The following is a 16173-nucleotide window of genomic DNA, read 5'->3' on the forward strand; positions in this document are numbered from 1 at the left end:
AGGAGAGAGACTGAGGAAAAAAGATAAGTCATTCAAATTGTCATTTGGTTTTTTTTTAATGAAAAATTCAGTTAGGTTATTTATTAATGTTATTTATTGAAGATCGTGTTAAAAGGGCGTTTCGTGATCCACAGCCTCATCCCCCTACTTTTCTCAAAAAAAGTTGAGATTTTTATATCACTGGAAACCTCTGGCTACATAATGTTTATGTACAAAATATTTCTTGCAGATTAGCAAAGATATCGTGAAATTTGAATCACCAGAACGAAATTACAACGCATTGTCTATGGAGCAGTGTAATACACATAATCATGCATAACTCGTGAACGCAAAATCGGAATCAACTGACATTTTGGGAATAGGTTTTTTCGTGGATATCTAATGACAAATGACATAAATAGAGGATGCTAGGATCACGAAATACTCCTTTAAGTGTCAACCGGTATTCTCTGAAATTATTTCTTCATTTTTCGTACAAAACTCGCATTTATGACCGATGTGGCTTGCCATAGTCCCTGCCTGCCAGCCTCTGCCAGCCAAAAATAAATAAATAAAAATTAAAAAACTTTTGGTGTTATGCGCCCTTGACTCAGGCGCTGTACGGCCATGGATATCTCTGACGACATCTACAGCTGCAGTGGTTGTTGGTGTACAGAAGCTTACCAAAGATAACGGAGAATGCGAGCTACAGAATGCACAATGCCATTATATAAGATTGGTAGGTATTACTAGTAAATACAGGAAAGTTTCCTGGTAAGCATATCGCCACAGCAGAAGACATCACAACTCTCCAACATGACCTTGATCTCCTCCACCAATGGACTAACACATGGCAGATGAAATTCAACACGGACAAGTGCCACTCTATGCTGTTCTCCTTGCGCCGTAACACAATCAAAAATGACTACCATCTTGGAAGTAGTGTACTTTCAGCAGTCTCAGAGTACCCATACCTAGGCCTGACTTTTTCCACCAACATGTCATGGACCAAGCACACCAATGGAGCAACGGCAAGAGCTAATAGAATCCTTGGCCGCATCCGACGTAACCTTCGTGGTGCCTCCCAGAAGCTCAAAGAACGGGCTTATGTATCTTTGGTGCGCCCACATGTTGAGTACTGCAGCCCCATATGGAATCCTTACACCACCAAGGCCATCAACAGGATTGAAAATATCCAACGTCAAGCTGCAAGGTTTGTCCTCCACCGATACCACCGTCGTGAGAGTGTTACTGCTATGTTGCAGGAGTTACAATGGACTTCACTAGAAGAGCGGCGTAAAACATCCAGCCTCCTTCTCTTGTACAAGATCAAGCACAGCATTGTGGCAGTAAATCCAGCCTGTTACCTCACTCCAATGGCTCCATCCATCACAAGGTCTTACCATCCAGACAAATTCCAACGTATTCCATCACGTATCCAGTTGTATCGCTACTCCTTCTTCCCACGTACAGTGGTGTGGTGGAATACCCTTCCAGCGAGCACCTTGTCATCACCATCTTATGAGGTGTTCAGGGAGCAGTAGCTGCAGCCAACCCATAATTTCCCATGGTCTTTTTACTCGCACATATGTAATTTTCTGCACTGATGGCACCTTCACCGCACATGTACAACCTTATTCCTTGGCGGGAAATCCAAGCTGATGGACTATGCCAAGTATTGCAGTAGAAGTAGAAGTAAGCATCTAGGGCTTATAAGCAATGAAAGCAAGTCGATTATTCTGTGCCAACGCATGAACAGTGATGCCAACGCCGCGCCTTAAGGTCCGTTCATACTACCACCGCATTTGCGATGCGTTGGCTTGCGATGCGGTGCGTTGCCGCACTGCATCGTACTGCAAACTACTGCATTGCGATATCGCAATGAAGTTAAATACATTTTAACTTGGAAATGCGACGAGTTGCGTTGAGTTGCGGCAAAAAGTAATCGATATATCGGCATCGCAAAGCAACGCATCGCAAATGCGGTGGTAGTATGAACGGACCTTTAGGCGCACAATTGGGCTACTTGGCGATCACTTGCCGCTACTCAAAAAAGCATGCCGCTACTTGCCTAAAATTGGGCTACTTTTGTCAGTCTCAGGCCGCGGCAGCAATTTGATGTATTTTTCTTTCAATTTAGCCGATTTTCGGCGATTTATAAAGGTTTTGAGTTTTTTAAGCTCCATTGCAATTACAATGGGTTTTGTGACCATTTATTGATCGGTCGGTAACTTTCCAGTAAGTACCGGAAGTTTTAAAGTCAAGTGCTTTTCCGCCCAATTGGGTGTTTTGCGTTCTAAATTCGGGTAAATCCGCCCAAATATCCGGTATTGGGTGCTTTTTTTGGAAGGTTAAAAATTGGGCTACTTGAGAATCCTTTACCGCGGCCTGGCGAGTCAATGCGCCGCGCCTTGACGCTGAAAAATTTTGGCAACACTGCGCATGAACGGTAGGCTTACCCATTAGCCTTGGGGACCGTCGACGTACACGTACATGCTCATTGGCATTGCCACTATATGTCCACCGATAGTTTATTAAAGCTGATCGGGTAAAGGCTTCTCTACATACCAACATATACTTGATCAACTTTTCTGAAATCGGAGAAAAAGAGGTCGCAATGAGCCTTATGAGGGCCTCTTTTTTTTCCGGACACCCTGTATTAATAACGTATCACTATATTAAAGTCAACTTTAATTCTACATACTGTTTGTTTTGAAGAATTTAAGGCGATATTAGAAACATTTGATGGTGGCACTTGTGTTTAATAACTAATTGTGCCATAAAGTAGATCGAGATTGGAGAGGATCAGGATATGAAACGTAAACCAAACATAGAAAATTTTTTACAAGTTTGCATTTGTGAAATTAAACTCGTGATTGTGATTCTGATTATAATTTCCTTTGGAAAGCAGGAAGTACATTTAGGCAGAACGCCGACAGTCCAGCTGTCCATGCTTTCGCAGTGTGGCGTGGCGTAGCGTGAGTCATCCTATTTGGGTGGGGTGGGAGGCACCGACCATGACCAAAATGAGGGGGGTACTAGTTACAATTTGTGGGATTTTTTAAATTTTTAAATCAATGATGCTTACTAGGGGTATATTTATTTATTTATTTATTTATAGTTTAAAAATGGTAATATCTCGCAAACTACCAGTACCAACTTAACAAAACGAACATAAAACTCGGGGCGACTTTACGCTAATTTCGTGGTAGCAGGTCACATTAATTGGAACATGTCATTTTTTGTCAATAGACCTTTTCAGAAGACCAATGACCCACTTTATAATTCTAGTTGCCATGGTTGGGACTTTGTTTAATTTACGTGTCACTGGTGAGCACTTACCGTATCTAATTTATGCGAGCGACACATGCACCGGGTGCATGTGGCCTGGTTTTCTAGACATTTTGTTGTACCGGTATCATATTCTTATTCAATGGGTGCGTCTTGTAAAGAATTCACGTAATTTGATTGGTTTTCTGGTTTATAATATCTCACAATAGTTGATAGTGATATTAGTCAGGGCGTGCGCCGCCACGCAACGGCGGCACGCTTGTTGCTCCTCAATGATCGCGCGATAATGCGTTCGCGTAATACACATGCGCATGCGAGAACTAAGAACGCGATTCGGTGGCTTAGATGTTCGTGATGGTTTCGTTCATTTAAAACAACGGGGGTGTCCTCACAAAAGTAACTTTATTTTTTTCTGAAAAAAGGCAGTTTTTCTCGCAAAAATTACATTAAAACTGAATAAGAATGAGAATAAACAATAGGATTTTGTCTTTTGCCTATCCAATATTGTGTCATAATGTATCGTTGTGAATACCGGCTGCGCCGGCATCCACTACTCGAAATATTGGCCAGCCCATCCATTATGACACGATATTGGATAGGAAAAAGACAAAATCCTTATTCTCTAACTCTTAGACCCCATCTTTTTTTGCAAATCTACCACCCAGTGACCACTTTTGTCAAATGCACCCAATCCCATATAGGCTAAGTAGTCATAGGCTGTACAGCCCCCCCCCCAAAATGGGTGATGTTTCAAAAAGTTTAGGGTACCAGTTGAATTGAAGCAGCTCATCCTCATGAGCATTTTGACACCTTTAAAAAAAAAAAATTGGTTGAAATATCAGACAGTGCGGGCCAAAAAACTATGCATAAGGGGGCTTTCTTGGGACCCCCCTATTTTTCACCATTTTGACAATTATGGGCATTTTCTTTGCAGCTGTTACGTATCCCCCTATTGAAATTTTATCATTTCTTATTATCAAATCAAAGTTACCGTACTGATAAATAACAGCATCTGTCCAAATTTGAACTCTTACGCTTATTTCACTTGTACGTAGTACATACCCATTTGAAAATGTGTAGAGACGCTTCCATTGAATTACATGTGATACAAAGTTCGCTGACCCCTGTATATATTGCTATGGGCAGGTTACCCCTATAGATATTAAAAATTAGCGTCACTGCCACACCAAATGTGATAAATGACTGAAAATTTCAGAATGTGGATGATTGTCTCTAGTATGATTAACGTAAATAACAAAAATTGTTGCGAAAGGGGTCACTAAGGCCGTATAAAATTAATGTTTTGGTTCTCGTCCCCTCCCTCCTCAATTTCTGGGATTTGTCAGATTTTTATATTTTTTTTATAGATTTTTCAATTATTTTAGACTTTGGAATGATTTATGAATTTTTCATACATATAGATAAGTTTATTAGAGAACAAGGACCACTTCCAAGTCTTTTTGTGGTACTCTAGGGGGTTTATACCTCAGAATCTCACATTTGAAAAAAAAAAAAAAAAAGTGCCTCATCGTTTCCTCGAGCACTGTTGGAAAAGACCGAAAACTACAGACAATGCTGATTTTACACTGAAAAAAAAACAAAAACAAAAAACAAAACACCTCCCTCCCTCATCAATTCATGACAATCCTCTGGACGAGAACCAAAATATTAATTTTATACGGCCTAATAGGTAAAGCGCCCTTACAGCCTAATTTTACCCAAAACCGCACATTTGAAGGACACCAAAATGTTCATTTGACACATAAACAATTGCATAAATGACCTTCCTAGACCTAAAACTATGTAAGTAGATACCAAAAATGCATTACATAATCCTTAATGTGATAAAATTCCCTTAAAAGTAGAAAATAACTGGTCAAATCTCCCCCCCCCCCCTTGTGTGTCGTTATTTGGTTGGCACTGTCTCAATTTTTGGCAGATTTCAATAAAATTGGTGTCAAATTATTACTCGGAACAACAAGCTGCATCAAATAAGCTGATACCCTAAGCTGTTTGCAACATCACCATACAAGCCTATCACTAATATAATGGGCTATGCAATAAAGGAGGGTAAAAAAAAAGGGGGGGCAGGCTAGAAGTTTTTGGCAAGCCAATATGGGGGAGGGGGGGGGGGGCATATTTGATAGGGGGTAAGCAATTGGCAGGTCAAAGGTGCAATACTTATAGACCATTTTATACGATGCCACAACAACACATAGTCATGCCTAGTAGTACAACCGATACATGGAATGTAGCCAACGGATTCATAGAAAAGAGTTCTCACTTCCCACGTCCAAGACTATACATTGCACACATATATGGCTGTATAACTATGGTGCGAGAGGTTGCGGGTTCGAACCCTGACGGTGCCTAGTTTGCTCTCGTGGAAAAATTGAGTTAGCTTGAAATTCCCCTGGACAAGGAACTCACTGCTTATTGTCTCGTTGTAACCCGTATGAAACTCGTGGAGCTGATCCTGGTTGCGAAGGTTATTTGTGGAATGTCTAGGGTGTGCGCTCTTGAAGCTGTAAAGTCCCTGAGTTGTTGTTAAATGGTTTATGGAATGATGTGCATGGGGCCGAAGTGGTCAGCGACAACCTGTAAAGTGTGCTGAGGCTTGTGGATCAACATCTAGGCGTTGTGCCTGTGCGTAGCGCACTATAAATCACTGCGCTTTTTTTTGCTTTTTTTTTATAAATACAAGTAATGAATACATTACTAGGATTTTCATATGAATAACTTCACACAATGTTCTATATATATTTCCAAACAACCTTAGAATTTAACAGAGATGTGGAACTTATTTCCAACATTGTGGCTAATTCCATAAAAAAGTTCAGATTCATGGAGTTCATGTCTTACTTAAATTGCCAATCATCACACAGAATTACTAGTTATATAGAGTACCATATTTGGTTAATGTTCAATTTGAAACTTTATGTTGAAAAAAGCAAGGTTCTAACATGACAGCCATTTTAACTTCTACCAAAACACCACAAACACAAGGAGCAAAACTTCTTTTTGTTGAAATACACTTCAGCGTTTTTTATTTTTTTTTAAATCGCCAACCCTGTTAAGGGATCTGGAATGAGCGTTTTGAGTGTTTCGACAGTATTTTTTGTGGGACATGAGAGCACATCAGACATATCGAATTGCATTCTGAATACGAAGAATGTCTTTCTGATATGAAATAATTTTAATTTTTTTAAATTCACGATATAATACAAATTTTATGACAAATTATTAAAATTTGATATTTTTCACATTTTTGATATATAAGAGTCCTCGAAGTAAATTTTATAAATCTAATGATGAGTGTATGTAGCTAGGAGGAAAAGTCGACGATCAATTGAAAATTTTGATCTTTCATATTGAAGATATGGATTTTTTCCCCAAAAAGACCTATTTTCTTTTGGTGTTTTGGGGAAAAAATTCATATCTTCAATACGAAAGGTCAAAATTTTCAATTGATCGTCGGCTTTTCATCTCACCTACATACACTTTAAGTATAAATCATCAGATTTATAAAGTTTACTTCGAGTACTGTTAAATATCAAAATATCAATTTTAATCATTTGCCATAAAATGTGTATTACATTGCGAATTTCAAAAAATCAAAATTATTTGATATCAGAAGGACATTTTTTTGTATTCAGAATGCAATTCGATTTCGATATGTCTGATGTGCTCTCATGTCCCACAATAAATACTGTCCAAACGTTCATACCCCAGACCTGGTGGGTCTTTCGTGTTTGAAGGTGTAGCAAAACTGGTAAAAACATGTAGCTATCAAAGAGAATCAAATTACATGCTGAGTAATTCTGCATTTCACCATTATGCATGGGCAGCAGAGTGTTACCTCTCCAAGATCTATATTAGAATGCCCAGAACAGTCCGTCGTGCCCAATACCGGATATTTGGGAGCTTTTACCCGCATAAGTAGAATGCATGTCACCCAATTGGCTGGAAAAGCATGTGACTAAAAACTGCCGGTAGTAGCAGGTAGTGTTGTGTTCTTAATTTATTTGTTTTTATGTGCTTTGGTTCTTTTACAGATGTGCAATCACTAGCACCTGTTCCTGTGTTGATGAACACAATAAACAACACATATGGTGAAACAACTACATGTAAGTTCAACCAAGAAAGCTACCAGAAGGCAACATGGTAGTTTGAACAATGCCTTATGGATTGATTACGGAATATATTGCACACTATTGAACACGTCATCGTCAACAGATATTGAAGCCTGAAAACCCAACTAGATCATAATGAGATACTTGGCAACTTTTAAGTGTACTTATTGCAAAAGACACTTCTCTTCTTTTGAGTATTTTAAAAGACATAAAAACCGACATCAAAGAGGCTGCTGTAGCACGATTCCTTCAGTAATAGCTAAAACGTTGTGTTACACAAGTAAGTCTGTGCTTAAAAAGAAATACAGCAAGGGGAGAGTAAAAATCAATGTACCACAGTCGATGCGGAGTAGTAAGAATAGTCGATACTTGACATCGGAGACAGAGCTTAACACATTGCTCCCAACTCTGCAATGTCAGCATAGTGACATTGATGAACACCTGAGAACTACATATACTAGTACCTGTACATACTGTGGTCCAGGGTATAAATTCAAAGATGTGCAAAGCCACATTTATCATGAGCATTACTGTTTTTATTGCAAGAAATATTTGAAAAAGAATGACCTTAAAAATCATCAACAATCTGAGCATAATGATTGCAAGAATTATGTCATAGAGGAATATCTCAAACATCATCTAGAGCCTGGCCATATTTGTATGTATTGCCAGCAGTTCTTCACAAAAGAAAATCTCAAACTTCACCTCAAGTCCGAGCATAATGTTGTATGCGAGTATTGTGAGAAACCTTTCAAAGTAGAAGATCTCAAACATCATATAAAGTCAGAGCATTTTTGTGTGTATTGCGAGAAGTTCTTTACAATGGAAGACTTCAAACATCATCTCAAGTCCAAGCATTTACATGCAGTATGTGAATATTGCAAGAAGCCTTTCACAGAAGAAGAACTCAAATGTCATATAAAGTCCAAGCACTGTTGCATGTATTGCGAGAAGTTCTTTACAATAGAAGATCTCAAACATCATATCAAATCTGAACATTTAAATTATTTATGTCCGTATTGCAAGAACCCTTTCACAAAAGAAGATCTCAAACTTCATATAAAGTCCGCACATTTTTGTGTGTATTGCGAGAAGTTCTTTGCAGTGGAAGATCTTGAACATCATCTAAAGTCTGAACATTTACCTTTTGTATGTCCGTATTGCAAGAAGCTTTTTACAAAAGATCTCAATCTTCACATGCAGTCTGAGCATTTTTGTGGGTATTGCCAGAAATATTTTACAAAGGGAAATCTGATACCTCATCTCAAGTCAGTACATTTATGTACGTATTGCCAGGAGTTGTATGCAGTGGAAGATCTTAAACTTCATCTTGAGTCCAAACATTTACATTTTGTATGTCCGTATTGCAAGAAATTATTCACAAAAGAAGATCTTGCACTTCATATTAAGTCAGAGCATTTTTGTCTGTTTTGCGAGAAATTTATCACAAAGGAAAATCTGAAACTTCATCTCAAGTCAGTACATTCATGTACGTATTGCCAGGAGTTGTATGCAGTGGAAGATCTTAAACTTCATCTTGAGTCCAAACATTCATGTCCGTATTGTAAGAAGCTCTTCAAAAAAGAAGAGCTTGCACTTCATATTAAGTCAGAGCATTTTTGTATGTTTTGCGAGAAATGCGTCACAAAGGAAAATCTGAAACTTCATCTCAAGTCAGTACATTTATGTACGTATTGCCAGGAGTTGTATGCAGTGGAAGATCTTAAACTTCATCTTGAGTCCAAACATTTATGTTCTGTATGTCCGTTTTGCAAGAAGCTTTTCAAAAAAGAAGAGCTTGCACTTCATATTAAGTCAGATCATTTTTGTCTGTTTTGCCAGAAATGCATCACAAAGGAAAATCTGAAACTTCATCTCAAGTCAGTACATTTATGTACGTATTGCCAGGAGTTGTATGCAGTGGAAGATCTTAAACTTCATCTTGAGTCCAAACATTTATGTTCTGTATGTCCGTTTTGCAAGAAGCCTTTCAAAAAAGAAGAGCTTGCACTTCATATTAAGTCAGATCATTTTTGTCTGTTTTGCCAGAAATGCTTCACAAAGGAAAATCTGAAACTTCATCTCAAGTCAGTACATTTTTGTTCATACAATGTATTGCCAGGAGTTCTATACAGAGAAAAATCTTAAACGTCATTTTGAGTCCAAACATTTACGTTTTGTCCGTATTGGAAGAAGCTTTTCAAAAAAGAAAATGTCAAACTTCATAAAGTATTAGTATTGCAAAAAGCTTTTGCAAGAAGCTTTTGAAAGAAGATCTCAAACTGAGCATTTTTGTGTTTATTGCCCATAGCAGGCCTAGATTTCGTCTTGGTTTGCGAGAATCAAAATCCATTATAGTCACTGCACTTACTGTATGATACAATGATGCAACCCGATCTTACAAGAATCGATGCTGTGATTCTCGTTGAAATCTAGGCCCTGTTGCCAGAAATACCTCACAAGGGAAAATCTGAAATTTCATCAAGTCAGTGCATTTCTGTACATGTATTGCAATCAGTATTTCAATAGGGAAATGCTCAAACCTCATGTAAAAGCACAACCATTCATGTGAGTTTTGCTAAAAGTTTTTCACAAATGAAAATCTGAAAGTAAGTAAGAATGTGATCTCGAACTTTATATAATGTCATGGAGCATTTTTGTGTTTATTGCCAGAAATACCTCACAAGGGAAAATCTTAAATTTCATCTCAAGTCAGTGCATTTCTGTATGTATTGCAATCAGTATGTCAATAGGGAAATGCTCAAACCTCATGTAAAAGCACAACCATTCACGTGAGTTTTGCTAAAAGTTCTTCACAAATGAAAATCTGAAAGTCTACATGTAAGCAAGAATGTGCTCTAGAACTTCATGTCAGAGCATTTTTACCTTAGCCAAATGGCATTTGGCTAAGGGTCTCTTTTTCTTAGATTCTGATTCTTTCTTTCTTTCTTTCTTCTACCAATCATATAATAAGCCATCGTAGCCATATGCATTTGTCAATTTTGACGAAATTTGGTTATTATGACCATTGGGGGGTGCCACAAATGTCACGTGAAAATGTCTGGCGCAAATGTCATGTCAAGGTCATTATAGCCCAAAACGTGTTTTTCACTTAAAATGCTACCCCTTCCCCATATTACATAGCACCGTGACGTCACTGGCACACATGCATCGTCTATAGCCAGTGTCTAAAAGTTGTACACAGAATTGGGGTCAAAGGTCATTTAGGGGTCATTTCCGGCATGTAACCAAATACCTTAAATCGGACATCGTAGCCATATGCTTTTTGCCATGTTGACCATAGTTGAGCACTAGGACCATTGGGTGGTGCCACAAATGTCACGTGATCATTTGCGGTCAAAGTTCTTCCACTTACGGACAATGACCAAAAACATAATTTTCACTATAATTTACTAGGGGGCCCTATGACCCCCCATGATTAGTCTACTGTAGTGGACCATTTAAATTTATTATCCCTCTAATCCCACCATGGAAAATACACCAATCCTGTTCTGATCCAACAGCTATCTATCCTTTTTTCTCTGGGCAGGGCAGTCACTGGGGATGTGGATGTGTTGTGTTTTAATGCATGGAATGGTATGAATTGTTTAAAAAAGGAATGCAAAGTAGTCTACCCCATGATAGATTTGCACACAAATATATCATCCATACAGCAAAGATATCTAGTCCTTACAAGCCCATTGTGGTTCAATGAGCCATGTAAAATAATAATTGGGCTGATCATTCCTCATTATGTGTACTTTAAAGTATACATTATAGTAAGAATAGGTATGTCCTTGCCAGGTTTTGTACAGATAGGTAAACAATCTTTACAGAGCCTTCCAAGGATATCTGTGTATTTACCTAGCTAAGCTAGGTCTTGTCTTTCTGTCGGATTCTTCTTCTTTCTTTCCCCAAATACTTTCAAAATGCTGCTGCTCCCGTAAATTACATAGTAGCCCTATGTTGTCACCACCATGAACCATAGGCTGGTGGTACAAATGTCGCATGAAGAATTCTAGGTCAAACTCAAAGGTCATAAAAAGATCAACATCACTGGCTAAGGGCCGTGCTCTGTGAGCACAATGTCTAGTTGTGTTTATTGCCAGAAATACCTCACAAGGGAAAATCTGAAATTTCATCTCAAGTCAGTGCATTTCTGTATGTATTGCAATCAGTATTTCAATAGGGAAATGCTCAAACCTCATGTAAAAGCACAACCATTCACGTGAGTTTTGCTAAAAGTTCTTCACAAATGAAAATCTGAAAGTCTACATGTAAGCAAGAATGTGCTCTAGAACTTCATGTCAGAGCATTTTTGTGTTTATTGCCAGAAATACCTCACAAGGGAAAATCTGAAATTTCATCTCAAGTCAGTGCATTTCTGTATGTATTGCAATCAGTATTTCAATGTCAATTTCAAACCTCATGCATGTAAAGCACCCATTTAAGCTCATTTATGTGAGTTTTGCCAAAAGTTCTTCACAAATAAAAATCCGAAACTTCATCTCACGTCTAAGCATAAATGTGTGTATTAATTTGCCAGACCTATATGCTATACAATGGAAGATGTTAAAGTGCATATGAAGTCCGAACATTTTTGTACTGTTTATTCTGTTTGTAATATAAGAAAAAGCTCAAATACCATTTCAATGGCCATAATGTGTGATTTGCTCCACAGCGACACCGTCAATTTTTCTTGAATTTCTACTTCTTGCATGATTGTAATGCCAATTGGTGTACTAAAATACTAGTACATGTACCACATGAAAGACTAAGCCTGTCATAGCCTGTAGTGCTGAATTACAGTAAAGTTTAAGTTTTTATATTACATGATTAAATCCGGAGATCTCTGGTTTTATTCAGAGTTCATTGATTGAGTGCTTGCTATAACGTCTCGTGCGTGTGAGCTCATGTTATACATTTTGATTAAGCAGTGAAGCTACGTTAAATAATATATGATCGGTGAGCTAATGCACAACCATTTATGTAATGTAACTATTGCCAGATGTTCTGGACCACAAAGGAACATCTGAAAATTCGTAGCAAGTTTAAACATAATGTAGATGTATATGAGTATTTCAAGAAAATTTTCACAGAAGATCTCAAACATCATATAAAGCACAACCATTTATGTGAGTTTTGTAACATGAGTTCCTGGGGGAGGGTTAAATTGTGGGGGGGGGGGGGGCAAGAAATTTTGGTAGACCCGAAAGGGGGGGAAGCGATTTTTGGCCATCCGAGAGGGGGGGGCATGCAATTTAAGGTTTACAAATTGGGATCCAAAAAATTTGGCATGTGTAAGGGGTGGAGGAAAAGAATTGTTGGCGGGTCGAGAGGGGGGCAAGCGATTTTTGGTGGGCCGAGAGATACCAAAATAATTGAAATTGGGCAATCTTAACCGTTTAAGTAAAAATGCACCTAGCCGAAAGTGTGACGGTAACGTATCTCCATAGCTTCATAATCAAAGGTCGCAGATAGAGCAAACTATACCTTCGTGGATTCCTTATGACCAAGGTAGTATAAACCCTAATTTCGTATTGGAAATGATTTTTTATTTAAACCCCAGTTTGACCTTTAATTGACCCTACCAAAAATGCCTGACGTTTTGAATAGGCAGCCCAAGCCAGATTACATAAGGGGCTGTGCAATAATTATGAGCCCTGGGGGAGGGTCAAATTTCCAAATGGCTCGTCAAAAATCGCTTGCCCCCCCCCCCTCGGCCCGCCAAAAAATCTTTGCCCACCTTTGCACATGCCAAATTTTTGGGATCCCAATTTGCAAACCTTAATTGGTCTAGATATATGTTGCGAGTGCAGCGAGCAGGAAAATTTGCATTAAAGCTTTTCCGTACTGTTTTCCCAAGGCTTTTTAGAGCGTTTTATTTAAAAGGCGCCCCATGAATGTGTGTCAAAAATCGCATGCCCCCCCCTCTCGGATGGCCAAAAATCGCTTGCCCCCCCTTTCGGGTCTACCAAAAATTTCTTGCCCCCCAATTTAACCCTCCCCCAGGGCTCATAAATTATTGCACAGCCCTTAAGCATTTTAAGTTAGTTTCAGTGGAGTGATTTGGTGTTGTGCGCCCTGTAATAAAACTCTGCCATGGCTCTGGATTTGGTGCTGTGCGTGCTGCATCATTTCCGGCTGCATAATCGATCGTTAAATAAACACAAGATCTTTGATAAACATCGCGTTGCATTGCATTGGACGGTTGGACCACCATCATAGATTACACTTATGCATGGAGACAAGCTAAAGAACCCGGGCTATATAGTCCATACAGGACCAACGGAATATTTAGCACCATAATCAACGCCGTCAGGCGTTGGTCCTTACACATTGGGTCGCTACCCCCAGCAGTGCACCCTCATTATAATAAACAGTGACCAAAACCAAACCAGTCGATGAGTTACGTCATGAATCCAAATATGGAAAATAGCCCCGCCCACCATTCGGGCCATCATTCAACCGCATCTATTACATAACTGGGACTCTCAAGTCATCTCTAGTACTTGGTATCTCAATCGATTGATTTTGATAATGCAATAAAAGCAATACAAACTTTTGAGGTCGCTTACCAGTGCATAGTAGATATCTACTATTTCCATGACCAGTGTAAATCGGGCTAGTATGAATTAAATGAAAGTTTTTGTTGCTATATCAGTGCAGAGATAATGTAGGCATAATCAGTGTTAACAAAAGTCATTTATATGATTCTAGGTTTGTTTTCTTTTTTATTTAAAATTGTCACATTTGTCGATAGGCCTAACCGTGATACAATTAAAAAAGCTAAAAGAACATTAATTCTACACACCGTTTATTTGGACCTGAACTTTGATTTATTAAAGTCATAATGTACGATCTTATATAAATATGAATTTGGTTTTTTTTTTTCAAACCTGATTTTTTGGCATATTTGTAATGTATACACATGTCACAACTTCCACCTGAATGGAATCAGCCAAATTTGTTGTGTTTGTATGTAAACAGAGCAAAGTTTGACATAAAGTCATAATTCAAGAATTATGACTTTATGTCCTCCTATAGAACTGCGTGTTAAACGGCCAAAATAACAAGCAGTGTTTACCTCGTTATTTCCGCTCAAAATGGACAGAAACCATTCCCGATAATTAGGGCCTATTACTGGTATTATTTCAGCATTTTGAATATATAATGACAAATTTAAAATTTGAAGGAAATCGTACATTAAGCCTTTAACACCTAACTGGAAATAATAGAGTGAGTAAAATAAAACAAAAGGCGATACAACTCGCAAGTACTGTTGATATTTCAAATGCATGTGAAAAAAAAGGAACGGAAAAATTACAGTATATTTCTTTAATCCCGAAGGCATGAAAGGGCCTGTGATTACTATTTGAATTTAGGGTTTTGATTTAAACTATTTTAATATCAACTCTTTAAAAAACAACATGGTCCTCTCGTTTTAACCGAGGGCATGGGATTCACCACTTTTAATTGATCAATCGAAAAATGAATTGATGATTTAATAAAATAATATAAATTTAATGTAAATAAATAAATATTTTCTTTCTATAAATAAATGGATAAATAAATCAACAAATAATTCGAATAAAATAAATAACAACCATAAGCCTGATAAATGGCAATATATAAATCAATAAATGAATAGAAAATAAATAAATGAATAATAAAACCAATACTGATGAATAGAAATAAATATATATATTAACGAATAATTAATGAATACACATTAGGTTAATTCCTTTTCTTCAAAATAATAAGTTCAGCAAGTTCTTTCTTTCTTTCCTTCCTTCCTTTTTTCTTTCTTTCTTTCTTTCCTTCCTTCCTTCCTTCTTTTCTTTCTTTCTTTCTTTCTTTCTTTCTTTCTTTCTTTCTTTCTTTCTTTCTTTCTTTCTTTCTTTCTTTCTTTCTTTCTTTCTTTCTTTCTTTCTTTCTTTCTTTCTTTCTTTCTTTCTTTCTTTCTTTCTTTCTTTCTTTCTTTCTTTCTTTCTTTCTTTCTTTCTTTCTTTCTTTCTTTCTTTCTTTCTTTCTTTCTTTCTTTCTTTCTTTCTTTCCTTCTTTCCTTCTTTCTTTCTTTCTTTCTTTCTTTTATGAGTGAAACCCAAAGTTTTTATGAAGCGTGTGTCCTCCAATTCTATATTTTTCTTAAACATGTTAAACGAATAGGCCAACTATCACAGTTAATAGAGGTTGTGCATATGACGTATCATATACCGTAAATATGGCGGACTACTCAAATCCATTCAACAAAAGCATGAGTGCAATCTACCGAGACAGTTCGTCTCACATACATAACAAATGCACTACGATCAAATAGGTTGATTACAACATTTGATTAAATGGACTGCACTTGCCCATGATTACGGTGAAGGACACCGGTTCAAATCCTTTGTTTGTAGCCAATCACTAATTTCAAGCACAATCTCTATACAAAAATAGTAACGAATCGTGGTTAACCAGGACAATATTAAATGTAGTGATGACAAACAAAAGGAATTGATTGTGTGCAACCTACAGGTCAGTGAACTGAGGGTAAGAAGAAAACCGAGTATTATAATATCATTAACACATATCAACTGAAGAGGATTAATAATCAATTTCGTTACGCAATACTTGTGTCAATCCCAAGCTAGAAGCTAGTGTTCTGGTAGCAGGTAGGCAAGCCACACCTACTGACAGCTATTGATGATATTCAGTCAATCGGATTGGCTGAATATCACTAGTAGCTGTCAGTAGGCGTGGTTAATCAGTTTGACATTTCCCTCGA

At 37.7% G+C, this 16173-nt stretch overlaps 2 protein-coding genes across 2 annotated transcripts; both read left to right on the plus strand.

Annotated features, from left to right (window-relative positions):
* Window positions 1-609: 609 nt before the first annotated feature.
* LOC140137586 (uncharacterized) lies at window positions 610-12321 on the plus strand. The gene is made up of 2 exons (XM_072159311.1): window positions 610-718; window positions 7326-12321. The coding sequence occupies exon 2, from the start codon at window positions 7539-7541 to the stop codon at window positions 9549-9551; it is 2013 nt and encodes a 670-aa protein (XP_072015412.1). The 5' UTR covers window positions 610-718; window positions 7326-7538; the 3' UTR covers window positions 9552-12321.
* LOC140137121 (uncharacterized) lies at window positions 978-1523 on the plus strand. Its single transcript, XM_072158777.1, has one exon. The coding sequence runs from the start codon at window positions 978-980 to the stop codon at window positions 1521-1523; it is 546 nt and encodes a 181-aa protein (XP_072014878.1).
* Window positions 12322-16173: the final 3852 nt, after the last annotated feature.

Source organism: Amphiura filiformis, chromosome 17 (assembly GCF_039555335.1).
Source record: "Amphiura filiformis chromosome 17, Afil_fr2py, whole genome shotgun sequence".
Classification (NCBI taxonomy): Eukaryota; Metazoa; Echinodermata; class Ophiuroidea; order Amphilepidida; family Amphiuridae; genus Amphiura; species Amphiura filiformis.

Bases quoted from the DNA above. Each gene is read 5' to 3' on its own strand.
- LOC140137121 (XM_072158777.1), top strand. From the start codon at position 978: ATGTCATGGACCAAGCACACCAATGGAGCAACGGCAAGAGCTAATAGA.
- LOC140137586 (XM_072159311.1), top strand. From the start codon at position 7,539: ATGAGATACTTGGCAACTTTTAAGTGTACTTATTGCAAAAGACACTTC.